The 26,668-nt window shown below is 46.4% G+C and overlaps 1 protein-coding gene across 1 annotated transcript in view; it reads left to right on the top strand.

The window, feature by feature from the left end:
• notch2 (notch receptor 2) overlaps window positions 1–25,999 on the top strand; it is a 46,277-nt gene extending 20,278 nt beyond the window's left edge. The window contains 32 exon segments of the mRNA XM_048252095.1: window positions 149–242; window positions 244–506; window positions 1,212–1,334; window positions 1,469–1,702; window positions 2,222–2,377; window positions 2,727–2,912; window positions 3,470–3,583; window positions 4,008–4,121; window positions 4,384–4,617; window positions 7,310–7,420; window positions 8,089–8,281; window positions 9,614–9,759; window positions 10,047–10,160; window positions 10,808–10,927; window positions 11,327–11,479; window positions 12,105–12,333; window positions 12,554–12,755; window positions 13,770–13,923; window positions 14,232–14,416; window positions 14,647–14,779; window positions 15,141–15,383; window positions 15,625–15,737; window positions 16,641–17,161; window positions 17,459–17,800; window positions 17,945–18,087; window positions 18,230–18,434; window positions 18,798–18,882; window positions 19,527–19,689; window positions 20,040–20,359; window positions 20,869–21,016; window positions 21,243–21,340; window positions 22,062–25,999. Coding sequence (XP_048108052.1) covers window positions 149–242; window positions 244–506; window positions 1,212–1,334; window positions 1,469–1,702; window positions 2,222–2,377; window positions 2,727–2,912; window positions 3,470–3,583; window positions 4,008–4,121; window positions 4,384–4,617; window positions 7,310–7,420; window positions 8,089–8,281; window positions 9,614–9,759; window positions 10,047–10,160; window positions 10,808–10,927; window positions 11,327–11,479; window positions 12,105–12,333; window positions 12,554–12,755; window positions 13,770–13,923; window positions 14,232–14,416; window positions 14,647–14,779; window positions 15,141–15,383; window positions 15,625–15,737; window positions 16,641–17,161; window positions 17,459–17,800; window positions 17,945–18,087; window positions 18,230–18,434; window positions 18,798–18,882; window positions 19,527–19,689; window positions 20,040–20,359; window positions 20,869–21,016; window positions 21,243–21,340; window positions 22,062–23,534 — 7,112 coding nt within the window. The 3' untranslated portion in view covers window positions 23,535–25,999.
• The last annotated feature ends 669 nt before the right edge of the window (window positions 26,000–26,668 follow it).

Here is a 26,668-nt window from a genome sequence, read left to right as displayed (position 1 = left end):
GTTGTTAAACAATCATCAAACAAATGATGAGCAGTTATTTGGTTTAATGATTTGGCTGTAACTTGTGGGCCTGTGATGTGTTGGGTGGTTTTTCCTGCTATTGACCCCTGTGCCCGCTCTGCTTTTGTCCCCCTACACACACACACAGGTCACGACTGTGAGCAAGTGGACAGCTGCGTCTCCAACCCGTGCGCCAACGGTGGCACTTGCGCAGTCCAGTCCAGCGGGCATGCTGATACTGCGTAACGCGCCCGTCCGCTGGGAGGGCCCGCGACCGGCAGAACGACATCGGACGAGTGTGCCGACGCCCAGCTATTGCCGCCGGGTCTGCCACAACAAAGGGCAGTGCATCAACACGCTGGGCTCCTACCAGTGCAGCTGCCCGCAGGGCTTCACCGGACGGCACTGCGAGACCCCCTACCAGCCCTGCGCGCCCACGCCGTGCCAAAACCAAGGCACCTGCCGACCCACCTCCGACTTCAACTATCAGTGCCACTGCCTGCCAGGTGAGGGCTGATGTTGTAAGCGGAAGGGAAGGAGAAAGTTGGCAAAGAAATCTGGAGGGGAAAAGGAGAGAGGAAGTTCAACACGTAACACACACCGACGGATACAGAAATTATTTATTTATATATAGAGAGAGAAAGAGAAAGAAAGAGAGAGAAAGACAATGTTATAGCCATCTGCATGAAGGAGACGTTCACAATAACCAGACGTTCAGCTGGTTGGAACAGCTGCCAGACAACTGTAACCAAAAGCGCACAAGAATACAAGTGAGAGACAGAGAAATAGAAAGAGAGACAAAGACAGAGAAAAAGAAACAGACAGAGAGAAATAGAAAGAGAGAGAGGGGGGAGACAATGAGCAAAAAGAGAGGAGAGATAGAGAGAGAGAGAGAGAGATTGGATACAGGTGTGAAGCTGCTCCTCCTGCTGCCCTCATCCGCCTCTCTGCCTGTCTGTCTGCTGTTTCTAATTAAAATACTCGAGTTGCAACAGTTGGCATTGTTCTGTGTGTGCACTGCCTGCTGTGCGGGCAGAACACACAGGCATGCCCGCACAGGCATGCATATACACACACACCCTCAGGCACAGCTAATGAGTCCTGGGAGACTTCTCAATGTGTGTGTGTGTGTGTGTAGACTGTCTAGGTTTGTGAGTTTACCTTTTCTGAATGTCTTTATTTTAATGACCTGTTACATGGGTTTGTGGCAGGATTCAATGGAACAAACTGCGAGATTAACATCGACGACTGCCCTTCCCATGACTGCCAGAATGGAGGAACCTGTATGGATGGAGTCAACACCTACAACTGCCAGTGTCCACCCGAATGGACAGGTATATGAATATATCTCAGTATACTTTCTTTATTGACATTTGTCTCTCTGTGCTCAAACTTTATTAACTCCTTAATATTTCTACTTCTCTTCTTTCCCTCCTCCTCCTCCTCCCTCTCCAATTCCTCTCTCTAGGTCAGTACTGCACAGACGATGTGGATGAGTGCCACCTGCAGCCCAACACCTGCCAGAACGGTGGCACATGTAACAACATGCCGGGCAGCTACAACTGTGTGTGCGTCAACGGCTGGAGTGGCCCGGACTGCTCGGAGAACATCGACGACTGTGCCGTGGCCGCCTGCAGTGAGGGATCAACCTGTGTGGACCGCGTGGCGTCCTTTATCTGCGTGTGCCCACACGGCAGGACAGGTAGACTGCAGGCTCACGGCGTCACTGATTCAGTGTGTCTGCTTGCACACCAGCGTCCATAGTTTTTGCGGTTTAAGGGCCGGGAACGATAACTATAAAGGCAAATGTAATTGTAATGTTAGGAGCGTCCACACTCCACAGTGACCAATAATAGTGGTTCCACTGCACCACTAGGTTATGTTCATGTCACGCTGTGTTTTCGCTACAATGTTGCACTTGCGTTAGCTTTGTGTCCTTTATAGCAGTTAAACTCTGTCTGTCTCATAAATAACCGTTTGTTTTTTTTATTACGAGTACTGTATAGTATATACTCCTTTGATCCCGTGAGGGAAATTTGGTCTCTGCATTTGTCCCAATCCGTGAATTAGTGTGCAGCTATGATTGACATGAACCTATGCTCTTGCCCCAATAGCCAGTTGCGTTTGCGCAATTTCGTTGAAATGATGAAATGACTCCTTGTCTGTGGGCTCAGCCGCTGATACAGGTACTGACGTTGTTTGTTGCTGTGGTTTCCCTCAGGCTTGCTGTGTCACATACCTGACGCCTGCATGAGCAGCCCCTGCCGCGAGGGCTCTCAGTGTCACTCCAACCCCATCAACGGCATGTACAACTGCATGTGCCAGTCAGGGTACAGGGGCAGCACCTGCTACGAGGACATCGATGAGTGCAGCATCGGTGAGGACGCACTCACACACACACACACACACACACACACACACACACACACACACACACACACAAACACACACAAACACACAAAGCTTTCTTATCTGAGAGTGACCACGCACTCAGATAAAGGGCAGGGATTTTTGTCCGTCAACTTGCAGTGTATACTCCTCTCCGTATAGTTACACTTAAAATAAACTAAATACTGTGTTAATACATAATCTGAATCTTCGTTGAGACTTGAGTAGCTAGGGTGCAGCAGACCACATCGGTGGTTGTATGTGTATATGGGTCTGATCTCTCGTACACTGTGTGACTGGAGTGTTCCCTCCTTCCCTCCCTCCCTCCCTCCCTTCAGGTACGAACCCTTGTGAGCACAATGGGCTGTGTATGAACACAGAGGGCTCGTTCACCTGTAACTGTGCCCAGGGATACACAGGGCCACGCTGTGAGCAGGATGTCAACGAGTGCCTGTCCAACCCATGCAAGAACGATGCCACCTGCCTAGACCAGATTGGAAAATACACATGCATCTGCATGCCAGGTGCGCACACAAACACACACACACACGCACACACACACACACACACAAATACACACTTATTATAGTGTAGATGAGTCTGCCTAAAGTGGTTTCATTTTTTATGATGAAACACTTTGTAATGATGATGTCATTTTCATTTCATTGAGGAAACAAACTGACACATGGATTTCTATGCAAATATATATGGACATACTCCCACCTCACATTATTCATACTCTGTCACATACAAACACACTTTCACACATTCATATTTATGGACCCTTTCAAGAGAGTTCCATTATCAGCATCATAGTTGGCCCCACAAGGCTTCCTTTTTAACATTCCATATGTTATCTTAATGCAGAGGAAGTAGATTGGGGCCCAAATAGAACTTTCAAGCATTGTTTTTGTTTACCTTGTTGAAAGGGTCTATAGACATTTTATTTTGCCATGTGTAACCAAACAGATTGTCTCACCACACTACTCCTTTGTTTTTTCTCTCTCCCTCTTTCTTTCTATTTCTCCCTCTCCCCCCCCTCTCTATCTCTCTCTCTCTCTCTCTCTCTCTGCTTCATCAGGCTTTGAAGGCGAACACTGTGAAATCGAAATTGATGAGTGCAACAGCTCTCCTTGCCTGAACAGCGGGAAGTGCAGAGACGAAGTCAGCCGCTTCGTCTGCGATTGTCCTCAAGGTCGGCACCGTCAACTCATTATCTCTTTATTCTTATCTCTCTCACTCTCTTTGACCCAATCCTGGACGTTAACAGTTATCAGATGGTACCTGCGCACTACAAAGCCAACAATCAAGACTTTTACTTTCCTGTAAACATCACCCCGGTCTCGTCTTTTTCTTTTTTTTCCAAAATTCTTTTTATTGGTCTTGAAACAAATACAGTACAAAATCATTGGCAAAGCAAGAACCCCAGCAAGAGACCTCCTTAGCCTTTCACCTATTTTATAAATACCTGTGGACGCATCCTCCCACTGTCACTCATTCTTAGGGGTTTGAGAAGCTGTAAACTCTTATCATTGTTATCTGTGCGGTGTTGTCCTATGTCTGAACATGTTGTCTGTGGCTTGCATAACGTGAGACTAAAGCCGAAGCTTCTCCCGCAGGATTCACCGGTGAGACGTGTCAGGTTGACATTGATGAATGTGCCAGCACACCCTGCCTCAATGGTGCCAAATGCTGGGACCGGCCCAATGGCTACGACTGTGAATGTGCCGAAGGTAAGAGTGCCACGCCAAAAGGTTTTTTTTCCCATACGAGAGACCTATCCTGGGTTAGGCTCCTGACACCTCAAATAAAGAATGTGAATATTTAGTAATACTAATTGTAATGTATAGCAGTGTAGAAAATATAGAGTAGCTGGTAATATTTTACCATACAAGGGTCGTTGTTTAAAACTGGTGAGTTGTTACAAAGTCATTTCGTTTTGGATAAAAGGGACAAATTTGGAAACGTAATGCTTGCTTGCGTTAACTTTGACAGGATACAAGGGGTCGCTGTGCGAGGAGAACATTGACGACTGCAACCCCAAGCCCTGCCACCATGGAGTCTGCAAGGACGGCATCGCCACCTACAAATGCGAGTGCGAGCCGGGCTACATGGGCACCATCTGCAACATGCAGATCCAGGAGTGCCACAGCAGCCCCTGTCAGAACGGAGGCCGCTGCGTCGACTTGGTCAACAAGTACCAGTGCGTCTGCCCGACGGGAACCTCCGGTGAGAGCAACTGCCCTGTCCGCCCCAGCTGCCCCCATGCCATCTGTCGCGTTTGTACCAGCCCTCTGTTTCATTCATGAGACAGCCAATTAGATCTTCCATTCATAACGGCCAGAAGTGCTAATTGGCTACACAAGTTCGGAATGTTTCATTCGCAATTCTTTCCAACACGTGCCACTCTGGGGTTAAGAGCTTTTCGTTCGGAAAACAGTGGCCACATTGAGTGCTAAAAATAATCTGGTATGTTTTTGCCTAACTCGGTTAGCATTGCTAGATTGGGTGAATTAATCCTCTCGGCCATTCATTAGACACACACACCCATGCACAGATGCCCTTGGCGCTACCCTTCGACACAGAGACACATTGCTTTGCTCTGGTGCACTTTTTTGTGTCCCAGTAGGACCTCACACATGGTTTAGCTCTTTGAGCCTTTGGTTTTGAGGTTTGAGCCTTTGCAAGAACACTGAGAAGAGTTACTTAACATAGAATTTGGAGTTGTATCTAATGTTATGCTTTGAGATGATTCATGCTTTGTACCCACCATGAGTGTGTTAGGTATTAAGCATGCACAAAGTATCAGTGTTTCCATGTCACGTGTTTCCCTCCACAATTAATGCTTCTGAATACTGTGGAACAGCATATTCAAAAATGTTTATGTCAAGACTTAATTTTGAGGTCTTTTACCTCAAAATGACTTTCCATTAACATTGATGTTACAATACTAAGTAAATCTGAATGCCTGGACAGATTCCTATAGGCCCTAGATGGGTGAATCCTGGGTTACCCATGTGGGCCCTACATGGAGCCCATAAGGGGCCCCATCATCAGCCCACCTGGGCTTACCCAAGTAGGGCCACCATTAGGGTGGTTCACAAAATTAATTTTCACCAAATTTGGCCAGATCACATTTTGTCTTGTTCCAATTGGCATTGTAAGCATCTGTACCAAAAATGGAGTCAATTGCTGCACATTTAGGGGTGGCACACTTTTTCACAATATTGACACATACACAATACATGATGTATTGGTATCCGAATAAAACCATTGCAGATGCTGCATTGAAGAGCATTGGATGACATTTGTGGTATCTGTCAGAAGAACTCGTCGCCCTGGCATTTTTTGATGCTCAGCTCACCACCATTGGTGGTGGTTAGTGAGGTCCCCCCTTCCCAGTGAAGCGCTTTGAGTATTGAGAAAAGCGTGTTGTTGTTACATTGTGTTGATGTTGAAGAAAAAGAGACAATGCTGAGAAATCTTTAAAGACGCCCTGGGAAGATGCTCAAAGACTTGATGCCAAGTCTTTCTTCCACGAGAGCAGTACAGCTACCATCTCTGGCCTAGTCACTCGCTGCTCAATCCACTTCTTTGAGGTTCTTACTGAAGGCCAAATGGATGGCAGAAGTAACCCTGATGATGAACCCTGTCCATTCTCACAGATGAGAATCTGCGTCAAAAAGACAATTCCTTGAAGGTCATCAGCGACAGCGCAGAGAGGCATTGCCCTTATTAAACGCTGTCAACAATCTGTGCGAAGCGAGGACCAAAAGCATGTTTTGCTCCGTGTTGTGCAAGGACACAGAGATAAAGTATCAAAAAGAACAAAGTCATCATACAGCGAATAGTGTTTGAACTTTTCTAATGTTCTTACTCATTTAGTATAAGTACAGGGAGAGATTATTAATGACCATACTTATCTTTTATTTTGTTCAAGTTTCTGATTCCTGCGAAAGTTATGCATTCTTAGGTTGAGCAATTGTGAAAAAGTGTGCCACCCTTTACTGGCGTCCTATTGGCTCAATTTTTGTTACAGATGTTCAAAATGTCAATAGGAACAAGTCAAATTGCGATCTGGCAAAATTTTGAAAACTTTTACTTATACCATTATATTGTGAACCACCATGGAACCAGAGGACAAATTAGCTTGGCCCCGGCTGGGTAGCCCAGATGGGGGCCCACTTGTCAGCCCACAACCAACCCACACGGGCCCTAGGTGGGTGTGTTACCTTGGATGGTACTGGCCAAGCAGATCCCACGGCAGCAGTTCTGCTGTGCATGCTTCTCTCGCCCACCTTGGATTGGTTTGCCAAGCCCCGGTTGAATAATGCTACAGACACATGTTCGGGCATACACTCAGAGACAAATAGACACTCACACACAAACAAACACACACACACACACACAACACACACATACATACACACACACACACACACACACACACTGGAGTCAGTTCAGGACATCTTCTTCCTAACTGAGCTATATCGCCCACCCTCACTTCCCATATTTATCCTACTGACCTCAGCACTCCCTCCGCTGGACTGAGACTGAACTGCAGCTTGCCGTCCTTGTGGTGATACAAGGAAACTATGTAGCAGATTGGACTGTTAAAGTAGCCTCCCCCAACTGTTTGCTTATCATGCAGATAGCAAAGCATATTAGTCATGTTTCTGTTTTGACTTTGTAGTATTTCAAGTCTGACTCATATAAGAATGACAGATTAAAAAGGGTGAAATACCTGGTACCATGCTTTTTTATAAGATCTAGAAGTATTAGAGGTATTAAGGTAACAATTTAAGTAAAACAGTCATAAGAGGTAAGAGGTATTAAGGTAACATTTGTTTCTTGAGTTTGTCATCACATCCAGTCCAGTAGATTGGGTGCTTATCTTCTTTCCTTTTTGACTTTGTTTCAGGCGACAACTGTGAAAACAACTACGATGACTGTGCCAGTAACCCTTGTATGGATGGAGAGTGTCAAGACGGAATCAATGAATACTCGTGTGTCTGTGATCCAGGCTACACAGGTGCAGTAGTCACACTTCTCAGAGCCTTGGTTGATTTATACAGTTAATCTCAGAACTCCTAGTGTTTCACCAAGTGAAGTAAATTTCTTCCCCATTGTTACAGCTAGGTTATACCAGGTCTGTTTGTAGTTTGCAATTTGCACTTTGTGCAAATTGTTTTAGAAGACTGGTCTATTTTAAAAAAGAAATATTAGTTTGGCTTTTATGCCGTTAATCAGATAGGACAGTGAAGAGAGTGACAGGAGGTTAGTGGGAGAGAGATTGGGTGGGATCAAGGAAATGACCTGGGTCAAACTCAAACCCAGGTCCACACGGGCACATGGATCCGATTGTGGCCATGCACCCCCCCAGACATTTTTTCAATGTACAAGCCGCTATCACGTCAGGCGTAGCCAATTCCATTGATTGTAGTGGAATCTAATTGTTGCAGCACACGCTCCACAAACAAAACTCTTCATTTATGTGCCTGGTGCAGCCTGCCTGTTAAGCCTGACTTGTTTCTTTTACTTTTTCCCCTCTCTGGATATGCATACCTTGACCTGCTATGCGTTCCTTCCTTGATCAGCTACTCACTTGAATTGCCCCTCAAGTATAAGCTGCTTTCAAAAAAAAAAAGCTTTGATTTAAAAGACTAAATTTATGCGTGTGTGTGTGTATTTACATCACAGGGAAGAAATGCGATGTGAACATTGATGAGTGCAGCTCCAACCCGTGCCTCAGCGGTGGCACCTGTGAGGACAAAGTGAACGGCTTCCAGTGCCTGTGCCCGCCTGGCACCCATGGACCCCTGTGCCACTCAGGGGCGGACCACTGTGCCCCGCTGCCCTGCCGACATGGAGATTGTGTGGAGCAACAGGACGGGTAAAGCAGCAGACCGTTACTGGTCTTTCCTCTGCTTGTACTCTACCAGCTCTGTGTCATGTTTAAATTAAAATCAAATGGTTATTAGCTCAACTGTTTAACAGTATTGCCAAAGGTAGTGAAAGAGAGAAATCTTCTTAAGGACTGTAACTATTATTTGAAACGCTATATTCTCCATTTTAATGGATTTTCATACATCTTTTTTTTTTTACATTTTGTCCTGCAAGTAATGAAATACACAATTGAACCTGAATGTAACTCAGTACCTGAAATATACAATTGAATAACATGACTTATGTTTTCAAAAATGGAGATATAGTGTTTTGGAACCAAACTCTTCATATGAGCTCCGGATGAAACACTGCAGCCAGTCGCTCAGAACTACATAATGATATATAATAAGATCAAGGAGACTAGCACCAGTAATTCCAGATAAACTCTCCTTTTGCTCAAGTCGTACAATATATCATATGCATTCTAACCTGAATATTAGCTGGTTAACAGTACTGAGCGAAGCTGCTGGAACTTTTTTTTTCCCTACATTATAGCACACCTATGGTAGGGTATGTATTAAACAGTGTAGCAAATATATACAGTCATTTCCTGTGTATTAGCCACATTGTGTATAAACGGCAGGACAGTGTTTAATGGAAGTTAAAAAAACAAAACCATATTAATACTATATTAACTGCCCCGTGTGTTAACCTCATAGCTGAAGAAATTGAGCAAAATCAATGTATAAACCTTGGCTAATAGTTTGGAAAATTACGGCACAACAAAATTGTTACGTACAACATAAAGCACCATTCTCTTTTTTTTGGCCCGTCCCACTTTGCCTGTAGTTTGTACACACTCAAATGAAAGCTGTCTTTCTTTATTGATTTATTTATATTTATGAGTTCCTTCCTGAATGTTATCTTAATGATCCTCTTATCTTGTTTGTGCACTTTGACATAACACTTTGACTAAGTAGCCGTCAGACAGTCAGTCTAGTAGTGGTGATTAGCTTTTATTTCTATGAGTATGGGTAGATGAGGCAGACATCCTTGCCTGGATGATGGTTAGATGCTACATATATGCTGCAATTAGTCTTGTGAAAAAGTGAAAGAAATGCTCATTAGAAAGGAATGCTATTGGCACTAACAGCTTTCGTAAGTTATGCATAGGCTAAGAATTTGCTTGGGGGCAGACCCTGACACCCACAGCCAACCCGTCATGCCTGTGTCCCTATGTCTCAGTTACAACTTTCTCTGCTTAACTAATTCCTCTGATTGACAGGCTGTTGACCTCTTGTAACCCCAAGTGTGTGTGCGTGTGTGTTTTCCCACACAGGTATAGATGTGAGTGCAAACCTGGATGGGTGGGGCAACACTGTCAGCAGGACAAAGATGAATGCCAGTCCAACCCCTGTCAGAATGGAGCCACCTGCACCGACGGGCCCAACACCTACACCTGCAGGTGCAACCCTGGCTACACAGGTATGCGGCCGGCCCTTCCTCTGGACACAGAGCACACCTTTGACCCAACCTCCCTAATGAAACCGTTGGAAAGAGAGGTGTCAGAAACGAACACTTCACAATGCATATGACTATGGGGAGGAGATGTATGGATACATTTAGCTTCCATTAAGGCTGCGATCTACACCCACTTACATGTTGCTTCATTTCCTCCAGCTCATCTCCACAAATGTACGTTAACATAAATCTGATTATACTACACTAGACCATAACTGTAAATGATCTCTCCCTTCCCTTTCCTTCCTCAGGTGTGAACTGCCAGATCAACATAGACGAGTGCGAGTCCAGCCCCTGCCTGAACCAGGGCACCTGTGAGGATGCCATCAACGGCTACACTTGCAAATGCCCACTGCCCTATACAGGTGAGCAGCCGAATGTGATCTATTTCGCTGGAATGCTCGTAATGTTGCTTAGCCTAGATCATGAAAATGCGACACTGCAGTATTGGCAAGGAGTTTGATTCATGGATATGTAGGTTGAACATTTTTGCGGGAACAATGAGGGAAAATCTAACCTTGAAAATCCAACCAAATTTCATGAGCACTATGATTACCTTAAGGAAGTTCAATATACAAATGGAAAGTTTTGTTTCCAAATTTTGTTTAAGATTTTCTTGGGTTGCCAATATATGTGACATGGGCTTTTTGTTATATATTTCTTATTAACATATTTATTTCTTTATGAGGATTTTTCTGCTCAGAATAAATGTTCCTCATTGTTTTCATAGTTTAATTTTTACCTGCTTTACTCATCTTTGCTAGGGGTGCCAATAAACGTGAAGGGTAAATGTGGGATGTTAGTTGTTAGGTGGGGTACATCATATGGGGCTGTATTTTGCTCTGGTATGCCTCCGGTCAGCCTAGGTGGCCTGCAGGTATACCTTTTACCATTTGTCGGAGTCGTCGTCCATATAATCAGTCATTCCTTCACTTCTCTGAGCGGTTTGTTTATGTGCTTGACATTGTTTACTGTGATGTGATTGACGTGGGTTTGTGTGTCTGATCACCAGGCAAACACTGCGAGACGGAGTTGGCTCCGTGTGAGTCCAAGCCCTGCCAGAGAGGAGGAGAGTGTCAACCCTCCAGCGACTACACCTCCTACACCTGTCGCTGTCCCAAAGAATGGCAAGGTGTGTGTGTGTGTGTGTGTGTGTGTGTGTGTGTGTGTGTGTGTGTGTGTGTGTGTGTGTGTGTGTTAGTATGGCAGTATATTATTATAATAATAATATATTATACTAATGTATTAGTTAGTATAGTAGACAGTGTGGACAGTGTGCCTGTCAGTACATTTTTCACACATTGTCTGCTAAGGTTTTATGCACGTTTGAAACAATTCTATACAGTTAGGATGCTTTCAGTGGCATGAATAGTTTGTCCTTTTTTACTCAATGAGATTTGGAAAATCAAATGGACACACTAAAGCAGGGGACAAAAATGATGTGTTAGTACATTGTTTTCTCACCTGCAGCACACAGTGTTCTGTGATTACCGGTATGTTTTTTTTCTCACGTGTTGGTTCTGCCTGGCAGGTCCCCAGTGCACAGAGGACGTGGACGAGTGCCGGAAAAATCCGTGTCAGAACCACGGCCGCTGCCACAACACACCCGGCAGCTACATGTGCACATGCCAACCTGGCTACGGTGGCCATAACTGCCAGAACAACATTGATGACTGCGCACCTAGTGAGTACAGCAGCTCCCCACACACACACACACGCTTCCTTCATACCTCCCTCTCTTTCAGTACATTAGTTCATTTCAGTTTTATATTCAATTTTAATAATGGCGATGTTACGTAGGTGTGCGTCTTCAGGCTGTCTTTTAGCCAGGCTTGAACATAAACCTCAATCTCCCTAGCCTAGCCTAGACTACAGTAGGCACCAAGGTGACAGGGGCAAGAATAAGCTCCCTTACAGGAACAAACCTTGGACAGACCTTGGACAGATCCTTAAAGTCTGTCTGTCTGAGGCCAGCTAGATAAAGAGATGAGAACATTAGGATAATCATAGGAGCAGACAAGATAGGCACATGATTTATACAAAACACATGATCTATATGACTCTCATCTGTTATATGGCGCCACTTCTTCATTCCATTTGTGTCTTTGCCTCTGGCTTTCTCACTTGCGTTGCGTGGTTTGTTTCTTTTCACACATACCTCAACAGGTCTGATGGATAATAAAAGATGTGTGAATGACAAATTTGCACTTTGCGTGAATAAGAAGAGAATAGAATAGAAACAGGCTTGCCGATGGTCACTCTCTCTTATCCTCCCTCACTCTCTCACACTCTCTCTCACTCCTTCTCAGACCCCTGCCTGAATGGAGGCACCTGTGTTGACAAAGTGGGGCGGTACTCGTGCATGTGTCCCGCCGGTTTTATGGGCGAGCGCTGCGAAAAGGACATAAACGAGTGCGCCAGCTCCCCGTGTCGCCACGGCGGCAACTGCAAGGACTACGCCAACAGCTACACGTGCGAGTGCCCGCCGGGCTTCCACGGCCAGAACTGCGAACACAGCATCCCACAGTGCTCTGAGAGGTAAAGTCAGTTTTTGTGTACTGTCAGCGTGGACTTAGTCTGTTCCTGTTTATCTTTGGTCTTGGGCTGCTCTTGTGTCCCGTCCTTATAATAATAATAATTAATTTGAGCTGATCGGCTGTGCATTTTCTAATTGCGTCCCTTCTCTGCCTCACACTCCACGTCTCAACCCTCACCCCCACCCCCCCTCTCTCGGTCTCTCTCTCTCTCTCTCTTTCAGCTCCTGCCTGAATAACGGCACCTGTGTGGACGGGATTAACACCCACTCCTGCCGCTGCCGGACGGGCTTCAGTGGCCTCTACTGCGAGAAGGAGATTGATGAGTGCGAGAGCCAGCCTTGCAAGAACGGCGGCACCTGCACCGACGACGTGGGCACCTACCGCTGCACCTGCCCTGCCGAGTACACCGGCTCAAACTGCCAGGTGCGTACGACCACGAGCGAAGCTCCACGCTCTTACAGCCAATGACTGACTAACTGTATACACAGCTAAACAGTGCAACACAGGGCTGGTTTTGCCCAGCCCCATGGCCTACATAGGTATTCACAGTATATACAGCAGTCTGCACCATATTATATAGTACAGACAAGTATAGTCTCTTCCTCTTTGGTTAACTGGTTCCTGTGTTCCCCTGGGATCAATAAAGTATCTATCTATCTATCTATCTATCTATCTATCTATCTATATAATTGACTATATCTATCTATCTATCTATCTATCTATCTAATTGACTATCTAATTGACAATAAAGCAGACTTTGACTATCTATCTATCTATCTATCTATCTATCTATCTATCTATCTAATTGACTATATCTATCTATCTATCTAATTGACTGTATCTATCTATCTATCTATCTATCTATCTAATTGACTATCTATCTAATTGACAATAAAGCAGACTTTGACTATCTATCTATCTAATTGACTATATCTATCTATCTATCTAATTGACTATATCTATCTATCTATCTAATTGTAGTATATAGTATAAGTATATATACTTTTTTGATCCCGTGAGGGAAATTTGGTCTCTGCATTTAACCCAATCGGTGAATTAGTGAAACACAAACAGCACACAGTGTACACACAGTGAGGTGAAGCACACACTAATCCCGGCGCAGTGAGCTGCCTGCTACAATGGCGGCGCTCGGGGAGCAGTGAGGGGTTAGGTGCCTTGCTCAAGGGCACTTCAGCCGCAGCCCACTGGTCGGGGCTCGAACCGGCAACCCTCCGGTTACAAGTCCAGAGTGCTAACCAGTGGGCCACGGCTGCCCAATTGACTATCTATCTAATTGACTATCTATCTAATTGACAATAAAGCAGACTTTGACTATCTATCTATCTATCTATCTATCTAACAGCAAACCAAATCAAGCTAATATCTGTTTTGTAACTGAGAGTGTGACCGTTTCCCCTTTGGTTCTCTCTGTGGCAGTACATGGCCGATGTGTGCAGCAAGATCGTGTGCCAGAACGGCGGCCTGTGCTCCCAGTCGAAAACGATGTGGCGCTGCAGCTGCCCCGAGGGCTGGTCAGGCGTCTACTGCGACGTGCCCAACATCTCATGCCAGGCCATCGCCACCCAGAGAGGTGACAATCATTTCTCTCTGCCATCCAGTCAATCTGTCTGTTTTTTTTGTTTGTTTGTTTGTTTGTTTGTTTGTTTGTTCGTTTTCAGAACAGGATGAAGAAATCAAATCAGATCAAACGTTATGTATATACGGCCTTTCGTACAGAATTGCAATGCAAGGTGCTTACAGTAACGTGCCAAAATAGCACAAAGAGAAACATTTTTGGCATACATAACAGGAAATGAGCTGGCAGAATAGGCAGACAGGCCATTTAGGCACAGGAAAGTGCAGCACAGCGATGCTGATGATCTTGCTGTTTTTGGATAGGAACCTCTGCAGATAAAGTGTGCCAGCATGCCGGGAGGTGCGAAGACACGGGCAAGACACACCACTGCCAGTGCCAGAAGGGCTACATGGGCAGCTACTGCGAGAAAGAGGTGGACGAGTGCCTGTCCAACCCCTGCCGCAACGGCGCCACCTGCATCGACTACCAGGACGCTTACACGTGTACGGTAAGGACATGCCAAGTTTCAGGCCTTGACCTCAGGATTGGCTCTAGAGGTGTTTTCTGAAGTACTGAATGGGTCGAATTTTGAGATTGGGAAATAAATCTTTTTTCCAGTCTCTGCCATACAAGGGAATAGGCTGTCTAGAAAATGCATTATATCAGAGTTGCTTTGGATGTCAGTAGAGAAACAGTTGACCTCCTTATATCTAACAGCCGCTCTCTTTGCCGTTTCAGTGCAAAGCTGGTTTCCAGGGGGTGCACTGTGAATACGATGTGAACGAGTGTCAGTCCGATCCCTGCAAAAATGGGGGCACCTGCCACAACCTGGTCAACCACTTCAGGTGCTCCTGTCCTCCTGGCACGCGAGGTGAGTTGCTGGTGGACGGCTGTCCAGTCTCCCTCTAGTGTCCACTGACATGATTGTTTGGTATTGTAGTTCCTCAGGATTACTTATTTAATAGTGTAGTAAGTTTAAGTTAAGGTATTTGTTCAGAAGTGAAAGTATTTGCAAGATACTTTAGTCCAAAATGACAAACATTTGAAAAATGTGAAAAAGACTTATCAGTGACAAATATTATGCATGATAAAACAACATGCTCATATTATAATGCGTACTATTAGTCAAACTCATTCATAGTATGTCACAGTCAATCCAAACGGCAGTGGTTACTCTCAAATGTTTTCCCTCTCTCATCTCATTTCCCGTCTTCCCTCTGTGTGTCTCACAGGAGCGCAGTGTGAAGAGAACTTGGACGACTGTGCCTCAGATAAAGGCCAGCGCTGCCTGAATGGCGGTTCGTGCGTGGACGGCATCGGTCGCTACACATGCTCGTGCAGGCCGGGCTTCACCGGGGAGCACTGCGAAGGCGACATCAACGAGTGCCTGTCGCGCCCCTGCTACGCCCCAGGAAGCCTTGACTGTGTGCAGCAGGTTAACGACTACGAGTGCCGCTGCCGCCTCAGCTACACAGGTACGTCAGGACCCCTGTGCGCCTCTGACCTTTTTCAAGGGCTCCAGTCTCCGTGGAGCTCTTTAGTGTTAAGTGCCTTGATCAAGGGTACAATGGTGGCAGCCAGGAATCAAGTAGTACAAATAGTATCAAAACTGTCAGCTCAGACATTTCTCTGCAATGTATCTAAAGCCTGGACATATACAGTCACTGTGGTGATCTCACCTGCTCTGATGTCCTACTGTCCTCCTTGCCCCAACAGGTCGGCACTGTGAATCTGTGGTGGACTTGTGTCTGTCCAAGCCATGCCACAACAACGGTGACTGCTTTATGAACATGAGCTCCAACCACGGATACACTTGTAGATGTCAGCCAGTGAGTATGCTGCACACACAGACACTCCCACACACACACACACACACACACACACATATTCTCTCCTCTCCCCTCTCTCTCTGTTCTTTTGTTTCTGTTGAGTGTTCTACTCTACCTTTCTGCAACTCTGCAACCCTGACTCAGTGCTTAACCATGAGTCATCAGTTTCCTGAGTAAGCATGAAGTTTCATCTGCTTTGCTCTTTTTGTTTTGGGTTTCGGCATTTAGTGGTTTTCACATCCAGCTAGGCTACATTTGTTGGCCTTTGACGGGACATCACTGCATGCTCATTAATGCTTTGTGATTGCTTTGTGATTGCTTTGTGATTGCTTTGTGGTTGCTTTGTGGTTGCTATACTAATTTCAAAGTCAAAGTCAAAGTTCAAAGTCAGCTTTATTGCCAATTTCTTCACATGTTCCAGACATACAAAGAGATCGAAATTACGTTTCTCACTATCCCACGGTGAAGACAAGACATATTTTACCAATTTAAGTCCACAGACAAACATAACATTCAAGTAAACAAAAAAGTAAGTAAATAAGTAAATAAGTAAGCCTGTGAGTATGTGTGCGTGTGTGTGCATGTGTGTTCTCTGCTCACCTGGTCATGATGTCTGAGGAATGACATCATAATAGTAACAGTAACTTGGCCGATGACACTTTTCTATCCGTCTTTTAACAATTTCTTATTTTCTTCACGCTTGCATCAAAGAGATTGAAACAACATTGCTGAGGTATGAAGGGTTCTTTTCAGTCCTCAAGTGCTCTGTCTGGATTGAACTTAAACTAGAGACCTGGTATTAGAGAGCAATAATACCTTCTTTGTCTTTCAGTTTGTAAAAAGTTTAGGTTTCATTTCAGATGTTAGGGGAAGACTCTTAACATATGTGTTTTTTTCTTTTAGGGCTTCAATGGCTTCAACTGTGGTGATTTTGAGGGCTACACTTGTGCCAACCTGCGCTGCCAGAACGGAGGCACGTGCCAGCCAGGCGGCATCCCCCAGTGCCGCTGCCCGGCTGGCTTTGGCGGTGCCCGCTGTGAGATCGTCCAGAACTGCCCGTGCCACAACGGTGGCTCGTGCGTGCCTGACCCGCTCAACCGCAACCAGATGACCTGTCGTTGCCCGCATCCCTTCCAGGGAAGGCACTGTGAGCGGCTGCCGCTCCTTCCGACGCCTGAGCCATCCTGTCCGTACGTGCAGTGCGAGCAGACGTACGGGGACGGCTGGTGTGACCAGCAGTGCAAGAACCAGGAGTGCTCGTGGGACGGCGGCGACTGCTCGCTGCACTGGCCCAAGCCCTGGGAGAACTGCATAGCACCCGTCCACTGCTGGGACCTCTTCCGCAACGGCCGCTGCGACCCTGAGTGCGACAATCCCGGCTGCCTCTTTGACAACTTTGAGTGCCAGACACCCAGCCCGTGCAAGTAAGAGACTTATTCCACTGTGGTCCCCAATATGCTTGGTGTTCATAAGTTATATAGAACACAGCAGTAAGTGCTCTCCCCATTTGTTAGTTATATACCTGGATTGTTCATAACATCTCAAAACTTATGAAGCGTTTAAAAAAAAAAAAGATGCCATAAGATTCTACCAATCATGTTTTTTTGGGGTTTCTTTGCTAGTCTTTCTGTCCTCCCACTTATTTTTTTGTTACCTCCTTTTGTTACACCGCTCAATTCTGTTTCTCTAATGTCTTTTTCCATCTCCTTGATCGCTCCCAGGTACGATGACTACTGCAAGGATCACTATGCCAACGGCTATTGCAACCAGGGCTGTAACACAGAGGCGTGCGGCTGGGATGGCCTGGACTGCTCGGAGGACGTGCCTCCCAAGCTGGCGGACGGCACGCTGGTGATCGTGGTGCTGCTGCAGCCCAACGAGCTCAAGCGCGACCTCAAGGGCTTCCTGCGCACGCTCAGCACCTTGCTCCGCACCAACGTGCGTGTCAAGCTGGACGACCAGAAGAACTCCATGATCTTCCCGTACTACGGCGACGACAAGGCGGACGACAGCGGCCGGGGCAAGCAGCGGGGCAAGAGGGAGGTTTCCAAGGACGCCATTGGGTATGACCCCCCCCTTCCAATCTACTCATCACCAGGAACTATCTCTAGCACATGTTCATTCAGCTGTTACTTTGTGCACATGATGCTGTGGTTTTTCCCGCATCATCGGAAAGCTAACCTGTCTGTCTGGTATTTTTTCTGCAGCTCCAAGGTGTACCTGGAGATCGACAACCGCCAGTGCGCACAGAGCTCCAAGGAGTGCTTCTCTAGCACGGACCTGGCCGCCTCCTTCATCGCAGCGGAGTACCTCAAATCCGGCCTGTTCTACCCCGTCGTACAAGTCGACAGTAAGTTCCTTAGTCATTGCTTTCAAAAACGTACAAGAGGCCGGTTTTCTATTTTTTCCCTCCTCATGTCATGTTGGCTGGTAAATGTGCTGGGTCATATTCCACATGTTCTCACGTCGTCTCACCTTGTCTCGTCTCCTAGGTGATCACACAGCGTCGCCCCACCCACCGCAGTGGCTGTACCTGTGCGCGGTGGCGGCGGCCATCATCCTGGTGATCCTGGTGCTGGGCGTCCTGGCGGCCAAGAGGAAGCGCAAGCACGGCATCCTGTGGCTACCCGACGGATTCCTGGCCAACAACAACAGCAAGCGTCGCGAGCCCGTGGGCCAGGACGACTTCAGCCTCAAGTGAGTTTCAGGGTCTGGCAGAAACACACACCCACCTCTCTGTACACACTTATGTATGCATGTGGACAGACATGCATACATACGCTGGCAAACACAGTATAGATTTGCAGTCAGCACAAATGTACTTTATTTGCATTTTTAGTTGTATTTATTTTAGTTACATATTACTTTTTCTGCTTTGGTGGTATATATACATATGTTAAACCCCAAACTCGATTTTTGAAGGGTTATGCCATGACACACACACACACACACACACACACACACACACACACACACACACACAGGAGGAGTATTACATCAGAGTGACCATCCTTACTTTTCTAATAGAGTTTTCTGTCTCCTATAACCCCCTTGCTGCAGGAACATGCAAAAGCCCCAGGATGGTCTGTTGGACGGCAGCCAGGACCAGTGCTGGCCAGAGGAGCATCCGCCCAAAAAGCCCAGGGTACGTCTTTCAGTCCGATGTGCTCTTAGATAGTAGATAGTAGATAGTCTTTATTGTCATTGCCACTTTTTTTGAGATTTGAAAGTGCTGTTGACTCATGAGGAACAATAAATAGTAAAAAAAAAAAATACACATATATAAAAATATAAAAAGAATATAAACATGTATTGCGCTGGTTATGAACAGGAATGGTTCTGTACAGATTTCACTGGTTAAAGACTATATACATAATTGTACTGGTAATAAAAAGCTGTACAGATTGCATTGGTAAATTAGTTAATTGGTTAATTAGTTACTAATGCATTTAGCTAACTCGTTTATCCAAAGCCACTTAAAGACACTAAGTGCAGGGGCCAGCCTCCCTGGAGCAACCAGGGTTTAAGTTTTTAGCTCAAGGGCACAACAGTGGCAGCCAGAAATCGAACCGATGACTTTCTGACTACTGCATGCTAGCGTAGGTCCTTGGCCTTCACGCTATCTCTGCCACGTCCACTCCAGACAATAGCCGTGTGTGCTGTACTCCCCTGGATGGTCACCTCCATATCTGGCCTCACTCTATATCCCCCCCCCCCCCTCAAATATACACCTAAAAAAATGGCCCCCTCCCTGTCTGACCTTACTCTGTCTCTTTCTCTCCTCCATAGATGGCCACTCCTCAGATGGAGGACAAGCCCCTGTTGCCTATGGACGGTGCAGTGGACAGAAGGGAGTGGACGCTGCAGCACCGCAAGGCCGCGGACATCACTCTCACGCCCCCACAGGCTGACCTGGACATGGACTGCTTGGACGTCAATGTCAAAGGGCCAGGTACAGTGACGATCACGGACGGCTGCTTACCCTATAGCATGTAAGCAGCTACCCAGATATGTAGTTGACAGGAGTTGGATAGATCTCCTAAGAAAGGCACTGGGGCAATTCTGCTAATTTATTATAATAATAATAATAATAATAATAATAATAATAATAATAACAATAGTAATAATGAGTAGTTACATTGCTATAGCCCCTTTATCAACACTCAAGGTTGTTTAACAGAAGTCAAAACAAAACAAAAACAGAAACAAAAGCAGTTTAAAAAAACAAACAAAAAAAAAACAGAAATTAAAGCGGTTTCAGTCATGTCATTTTCTCCTTTGGTCCCTGCGTATCTCCTCCAGACGGCTTCACCCCTCTCATGCTGGCGTCGTTACGTAGCAGCGGTGTGGAGTGCGCCAGCGTGTTGGGCGATGAGGAGGAGGAGAGCGGCGCCGACGAGGCCGGCTCCAACGTCATCAGCGACCTGATCGCCCAGGGCGCCACGCTCATGGCGCAGACGGACCGCACTGGGGAGACCGCCCTGCACCTGGCCGCCCGTTACGCCCGGGCCGATGCCGCCAAGAGGCTGCTGGACGCCGGCGCCGACCCCAACGCTCACGACAACATGGGCCGCACGCCGCTGCATGCCGCTGTGGCTGCTGATGCCCAGGGAGTGTTCCAGGTGAGAGGCAGCTGCCCTGCTCCTGTTTTAAATGGATTGACTTCATTAATTTACTGCACTTTAGTAGTAAAGATGGTTTGACCTTCCACCCGTGCTGCGTCTATGCAAAAACATACATTGGACAGGAACAAAAAGGAGGAACAAAAAGAGTACAATGAAAAATACAGTATTTAAGTGCAAAAACGCATGTTAATAAATGGCTCGACAAGAGTATTTGTGTCAGGCCTTCACCCAGCCCTCCTATAAATAGGACCCTCAGTTGTGCTTGTTTTGGCTATCAGTTTGCCTCTCTCTTTGACTAGGTGTGACTGAGAAATGCAGCTTCATGGTTGATTTCCTTCATGGTAGAGGCATGTCAGGCTTTCAGATGTAGTCAACTGCATAGAGAGATACGAGCTGTGTTTGGAGTGAACAAGGGGGTTTCAACCTGGTAGTCTCTCGTAGTACTCTCGTAATGCGCTTTCCATGTTTCAACTAGCCTATATGACGGGTGTATATCTTCTGTCCAGATCCTGATCCGTAACCGTGCAACTGAGCTTGATTCCCGCATGAACGATGGCACCACACCCCTCATCTTGGCAGCGCGTCTTGCCGTGGAGGGGATGGTAGAGGAACTGGTGCACTGCCATGCTGACGTCAATGCTGTCGATGATCATGGTAAATTATACTTCCTGTCTGTATGTATGTATTTGTGTGTCTCACACTCTCTCTCTCTCTCTCTCTCTCTCTCTCTCTCTCTCTCTCTCTCTCTCTCTCTCTCTCTCTCTCTCTCTCTCACTCTCTCTCTCTCTCTCTCTGCCTCTTTTTCTTTCTCTGTTCCTCTCTCTCTCTGGATGCCATCTTGGTCAGCACCCTGATGTGTTGTCCCTCTGTGCCATTTCAGGCAAGTCAGCTCTGCACTGGGCAGCCGCAGTCAACAACGTTGAGGCCGTTCTGGTGTTGCTGAAAAATGGAGCCAATCGAGACATGCAGGACAACAAGGTGAGCTTGCAGGTCCACAGTAATGCTGCTCTCACTTGCCTGTCAGGTGTCTTTGTTTTACTTCAGGTCTGAGATATATTTATATATACAAAATTTGCAAAGGTCAGTGTTTGCCTCTGTAAAAGAAACTGATTTTTCAGCAATTCTTCAAACAAACCTGGAGAAATATAAAAAGTTTCCCAAAAATATCCTACAGGGCTTTTATGGGGTGTCATTTTTTATCCACCAGTCAGAATTTCTGTGGAACAGCATACCTTACTTGGCAAATCTGTGCCTTCTAGTTGCTGAGTTAGTCAAAGAGTCCATGTCCACACAATTTGCAGACATAATGTCAAATGGGTGGTTTATAGAGCTCTCCTGTGATTGTGTTCCATTTTTAAACTGAGCGAGGTAGTGTTCTTGGCAACATTCCCTCCGCTTTAGCAGTCAGCTACATAAGCAAACTCAGATGCATCTCACAAGCTATCAGGGAGGACGTTTGCCTGCAGGTACCTCAAAGCTCCAACTGTGACCTCAGACACTCATATGTTTCTCTCTCAATTCAATTCAGTTCAATTCAGATATGCTTTATTGACACGGCAAATCATATGCAAGCATCCACAGGAATAATAATAAAATAATAATAATAATAATAATAATAAAAAGACATATACAAACATTACAAACATTGTTACATGTGTTTTTCTCTCTTTCTCTTTCCCCCGTGTGTCCTATCTCTTAGGAGGAGACTCCTCTGTTCCTGGCAGCGCGGGAGGGTAGCTTCGAGGCGGCCCAGGTGCTTCTCGACCACTACTCCAACCGCGACATCACCGACCACCTGGACCGGCTGCCGCGCGACACCGCTCAGGAGCGCATGCACCACGACATTGTGCGCCTGCTGGACCAGTACAACCTGGTGCACAGCCCCCATGCCGGCCCCAACCACCTGGGCGGTGGCAACGGAGGCGGCCACTCCTCCATGGTGTGCGGGGGCGCCGGCGGCGCCGGAGGATTCATGGGCATGCGGCCCGGCCCGCAGGGCAAGAAGAACCGAAGAGGAGCCGGCGCCAAGGTGAGCGGGGGCGCTGGAGGACCGGGCGGCGGTGGACCCAAAGAGCTGAAAGACATGAAGGCCAAGCGGAGGAAGAAGCCGGCCGGAGGGGAAGGGCCTGCAGGAGGAGCAGCCGTGCCCGTGGGAGGAGGAGGGGGAGGAGGAGCCGTGGGGGGTAATGCTGCCACTGTTGCCGCCAATGCCAAGGGCCCTGGGTTGTCGGAGAGCTCGGTCACCATGTCGCCCGTGGATTCGCTCGAGTCGCCACACTCGTACGCCGGTGATGCGGCCGCGGCGTCCGGAGCCGCCACGTCGCCACCACTGCTGAGCAGCCCCACACCTCGCCAGCTGCTGCCCCCGGTCAGCCACATGCTGGCCAGCCAACAGCAGTGGGTGGGCATGGGCAAGCATGGAGGCGGCGGCGGCTACGGTGGTGGCGGGGGCACCATGTTCGGCACCATGCCCCACCAGATGGGCGCCTCGCACCACGGCATGTCCCAGCACCACAGCCCGGGCCTGCTCACGCCCATGAACATCACCATGAGCCGCGAGCAGCTGCCACCAATTGTCACCTTCCAGATGATGCCCGGCGGGGGCCAGGCCATGCTGAAGCAGTCTCAGATGCCTGGGCAGATGCAGAGCCAGGGCCAGAGCCGCCCCCAACAGGGCTCGGCCCACCTGCACTGCGGCCAGATGTACCCGATGCCCGACGTGGGGATGTCGCACGGCATGGCCCACCAGCTCTCCCACGCCCACTCGCACAGCCACGCGATGCCCATGGGCATGGTCGAGGGCCAGGGCCGCCAGTTGCCTCCGTACCAGCCTCTGCAGAGCCCCGTGGATAAGTACCCCACGCCGCCGTCGCAGCACAGCTACCCCAACACCGGCTCGGAGGGCACCACACCCGGGCACCCCACGCAGCCGGCCAGCGAGCACCCCTACCTCACCCCGTCGCCTGAGTCACCCGACCCCTGGTCCTCCTCCTCGCCCCACTCCAACTCGGACTGGTCGGACGTCACCACCAGCCCCACGCCGCTGGGGAACGTGCACGCGCTTGCCCAGCCCTGCCACACACACATTCCAGAGCAGGCGCAGCTGCAGCCGTCCGCACAGCCGCAGACGCCGCAGGCCCAGCAGCCGCAGCGGAGCAGCATCTACGCCTGAGACTCCAGACTGCGCGCCGCTCGGCTTAGCTCGAGTCAACTGAGCTTGCTGGTGGAAACTACAGTGTTTTCCTTTTTTGGTCCTTTTTTTTTTTTTAAAGGAAATTCCTTTGTCTTAATCTTATATCCACTAGTTACTGTCTCTTCCGATGTCTATTTGTAATGCTTTTATTGCTATGCACTTCAGTATTGGTAGTGTGTGTGTATGTGCGTGTGTATATGTAGTTACTGAATCTCTTCTAATACTGCTTGTTGTGCCCAAGTAAAAATGAAAGAAAATGTATCCAGTATAACCAGCTAGGATTAGAACGTCTCGTCAGTTCAGCCAGGTCCAACAAGTCCGGGCCTGTGGGACAGCATAAACAATCATCAAAAAGGAGTCAGGACTAATAAAGGCTGAAACTAATGACCTTAACGGATGGATGATGCTTGGAAATCCAAGTCGTGGCCACGATCAAAAGGAGATTATTGTGTCATCTACGGACAGTGATATAACTGTGGCCACCAAAACAAGGGACATTTTCTACTGCCCTTGGTGGGCTGTTTTACTTTGGCTTTATACATTTTGAAGGATATTTGGTCAACGAAAGCTTTTGTTTCATCATTGTTTTGTAATGTCTTTAAGTCAAATGTTGCTAGTGCTTCTTTGTGTACTGGGTTATTGTTAATTTAATGATGTTGTGTCTTTTTTTGTATGATGGGTCAACCTGCTTTAGGAGAGATGTTATCTTGAAGCTTAAACTGCCTTTTACTGTTCTCAGCAGATAGAAACTGTATGGTGATTTATGGTTTTGTCTAAGGTGAATTTAGATTTTGCTCGAAAGAGCATCCATGAGGAAGAGGTGCACACAAAGAACAGCACACAGGCACAGCTGTCGAAGGTGTGGTTCTAAGCTCAACTGTGGTGTAAATCGTTTGAACTTCACGTTTCCTGTCTTTATAAGTATCTCTCTAAAATGGCCTGGCATCTCTGTTACTGTGTTTTTGTACAGCCTGTGCTTTAGAGAGGTGGGATAACAGGAAGGTATGGCTACCAGTAACTTGTTCAATTGGCACTAAAGTCAACAAAACCTAATAATGGAGAAGTGAAAGTCTCGTTTTGGCAGTGGTAATGTATCATGTGATTTGTATTTTCGGATTGATTGATTTGCAGTTGGCTTATCAAAGTATTACTGAATTTTTGAACAAGATTATGACATTCTGGAAGCTGGAGGTGAGGAAATGTAAGTTGAGACAACTGGAAGCAACGGTTGCCATGTTAGTATTGTCCCACGACAGTTTATGCCAAAGGCACTGTGTCTTTTTACGAACACCATTATTGTAATTACTGTTACTGTTTTACCTGTATAGTCATGTTATTGTTCTCATCGGTTTAAACTGTCTCTTTATTTTCTTAATTTCTGAAATGATGGTTCTTCTCCCAAATCAATTAGTCTTCTCTGTTTTTCCACTATATTGTACACCTATTTGCGATTCTTTGATTTTTTTTAAAGAAAACAAAAAAAGATATTGTGCTTAGAGATTTATCTGTACCATGGGGAGTTCTCATGCCTCATGGTGTTTGCTTTTTGGAGTGTCTTCGTGACACTGTACAATCAGTTTTTCTTCTTTGCACAGCACAGCACACCAACATCCCAACATCCAACCAAAATCCTGAAGATACAATCCAAAAAAGTGTAGTTGCTACAAGTATTTAGTGTTTTTTTCTTGAGATTGATTTGAATGATTTGTTATGTCCTGTGTGGTTATTGTTTTTTTCTTTTTCTTTTTTAAACAAACCAGAGGGTCAGTGTTAAATTGTACCTACCCAAAGCTAACACACACTTTTGTCAAGGCAAACTTATCACTATAGAAAAAAAAAAAAGAAATCATACACATATACGGTACACAGGGGACTGCAAACCCCAAATCAGAAGACGAAACAGAGCAGAGGAATGTGTAAAAGGATAGCATTACATTTTTGGTCTTATTGTTTATACGTGGCATATTTTTTTTTTTCCAGTTTTGCTCTGAGTTGGTCAAATCAGATGCCTTGAATGTCACGTGTGTAGATGAAACTCAACCGACCCCTACAAATTCTCTCTGTGGCACTTATGCTTGTTTGCTTTAAGGGTGTCAAAGTGTGCTGATTTGTATTTCTGTGCCTTTAGGACCCCTGGTCCCTTAACCCCATGATCGAATCAGCAGGGCTCAAAGAGCATGGTGTTTTCACTTAAATATTATGCAAGGCTTTTGTTTTTTTAATGCTGTAAATAAACTTTTTAAAAATGTTCATGAACCTTGTTAACCAAATATATACGGTATATATATAAAAAGCTATATAAATGTGTATGCCTTATATGAAGTAGATCTCTCGCGTTGGTACAACAGTTGATGAACCTTGTGAATAATGGACAAGTCCAAAGTAACCAAGCGAGGAAATGATTCGTTTATATTTGAATCAACAAATAAAGTTGTTAGGATCTACCCAAGCATCTCATTTTCTTTTGGTACATTCTTCATAACTTTGATATTAAGCAAATAAGATTCAAGTAGGCTAAGTAAGTAAGATAGTGACACCTTTTTGAAACAAGTTCATGAAGAGCCTCACAAGATATACCAGCTGGCCTTTCTAATTGTGGGCTTTGGAAAATGCCTTAGAGCAAACAGTATATAAATGCTCTTGGGTTGACCTTGGTTTTGTATTAACCTACAAATATATGCATACCAAGATGACAAACTACAAAAAATGCAAAGCAGTGGTGTAGTCTACGTCATGGGTTCCCAAAGTGGGGGTCGCGGGACGCCGAGGGGTGGGTCGCGAAATAATTTCCATAAATCAAATAAATTTTGGAAAAATAAAGAGCTGTCACTTGACCGCACTTTAAAGACAGATTTTAATTCCAAGACGCTTGTTGAGTTCTGGATTTCAGTCGAGAGGGAATATCCACAGCTATTGAAGGCCGCGACGGACGTACTGACGCCGTTTGTGGAGGATGATCTCCGTGTGGCCGTCTCCACAATTAAACCAAGAATGGACTTGCTGTGTTCCGCGTATAGCGCGCTTCCATCTCATTATATGAGATTTACGCTGAAAGATAGTTGCCAAAATGTAAATTTGCGCAGCAACAATGTACATATGTTTACAACAGTTTG

The sequence above is a fragment of the Alosa alosa genome, chromosome 9, assembly GCF_017589495.1.
Source record: "Alosa alosa isolate M-15738 ecotype Scorff River chromosome 9, AALO_Geno_1.1, whole genome shotgun sequence".
Taxonomy (NCBI): Eukaryota; Metazoa; Chordata; class Actinopteri; order Clupeiformes; family Clupeidae; genus Alosa; species Alosa alosa.
This window is presented reverse-complemented; position numbering and strand designations above follow the sequence as displayed.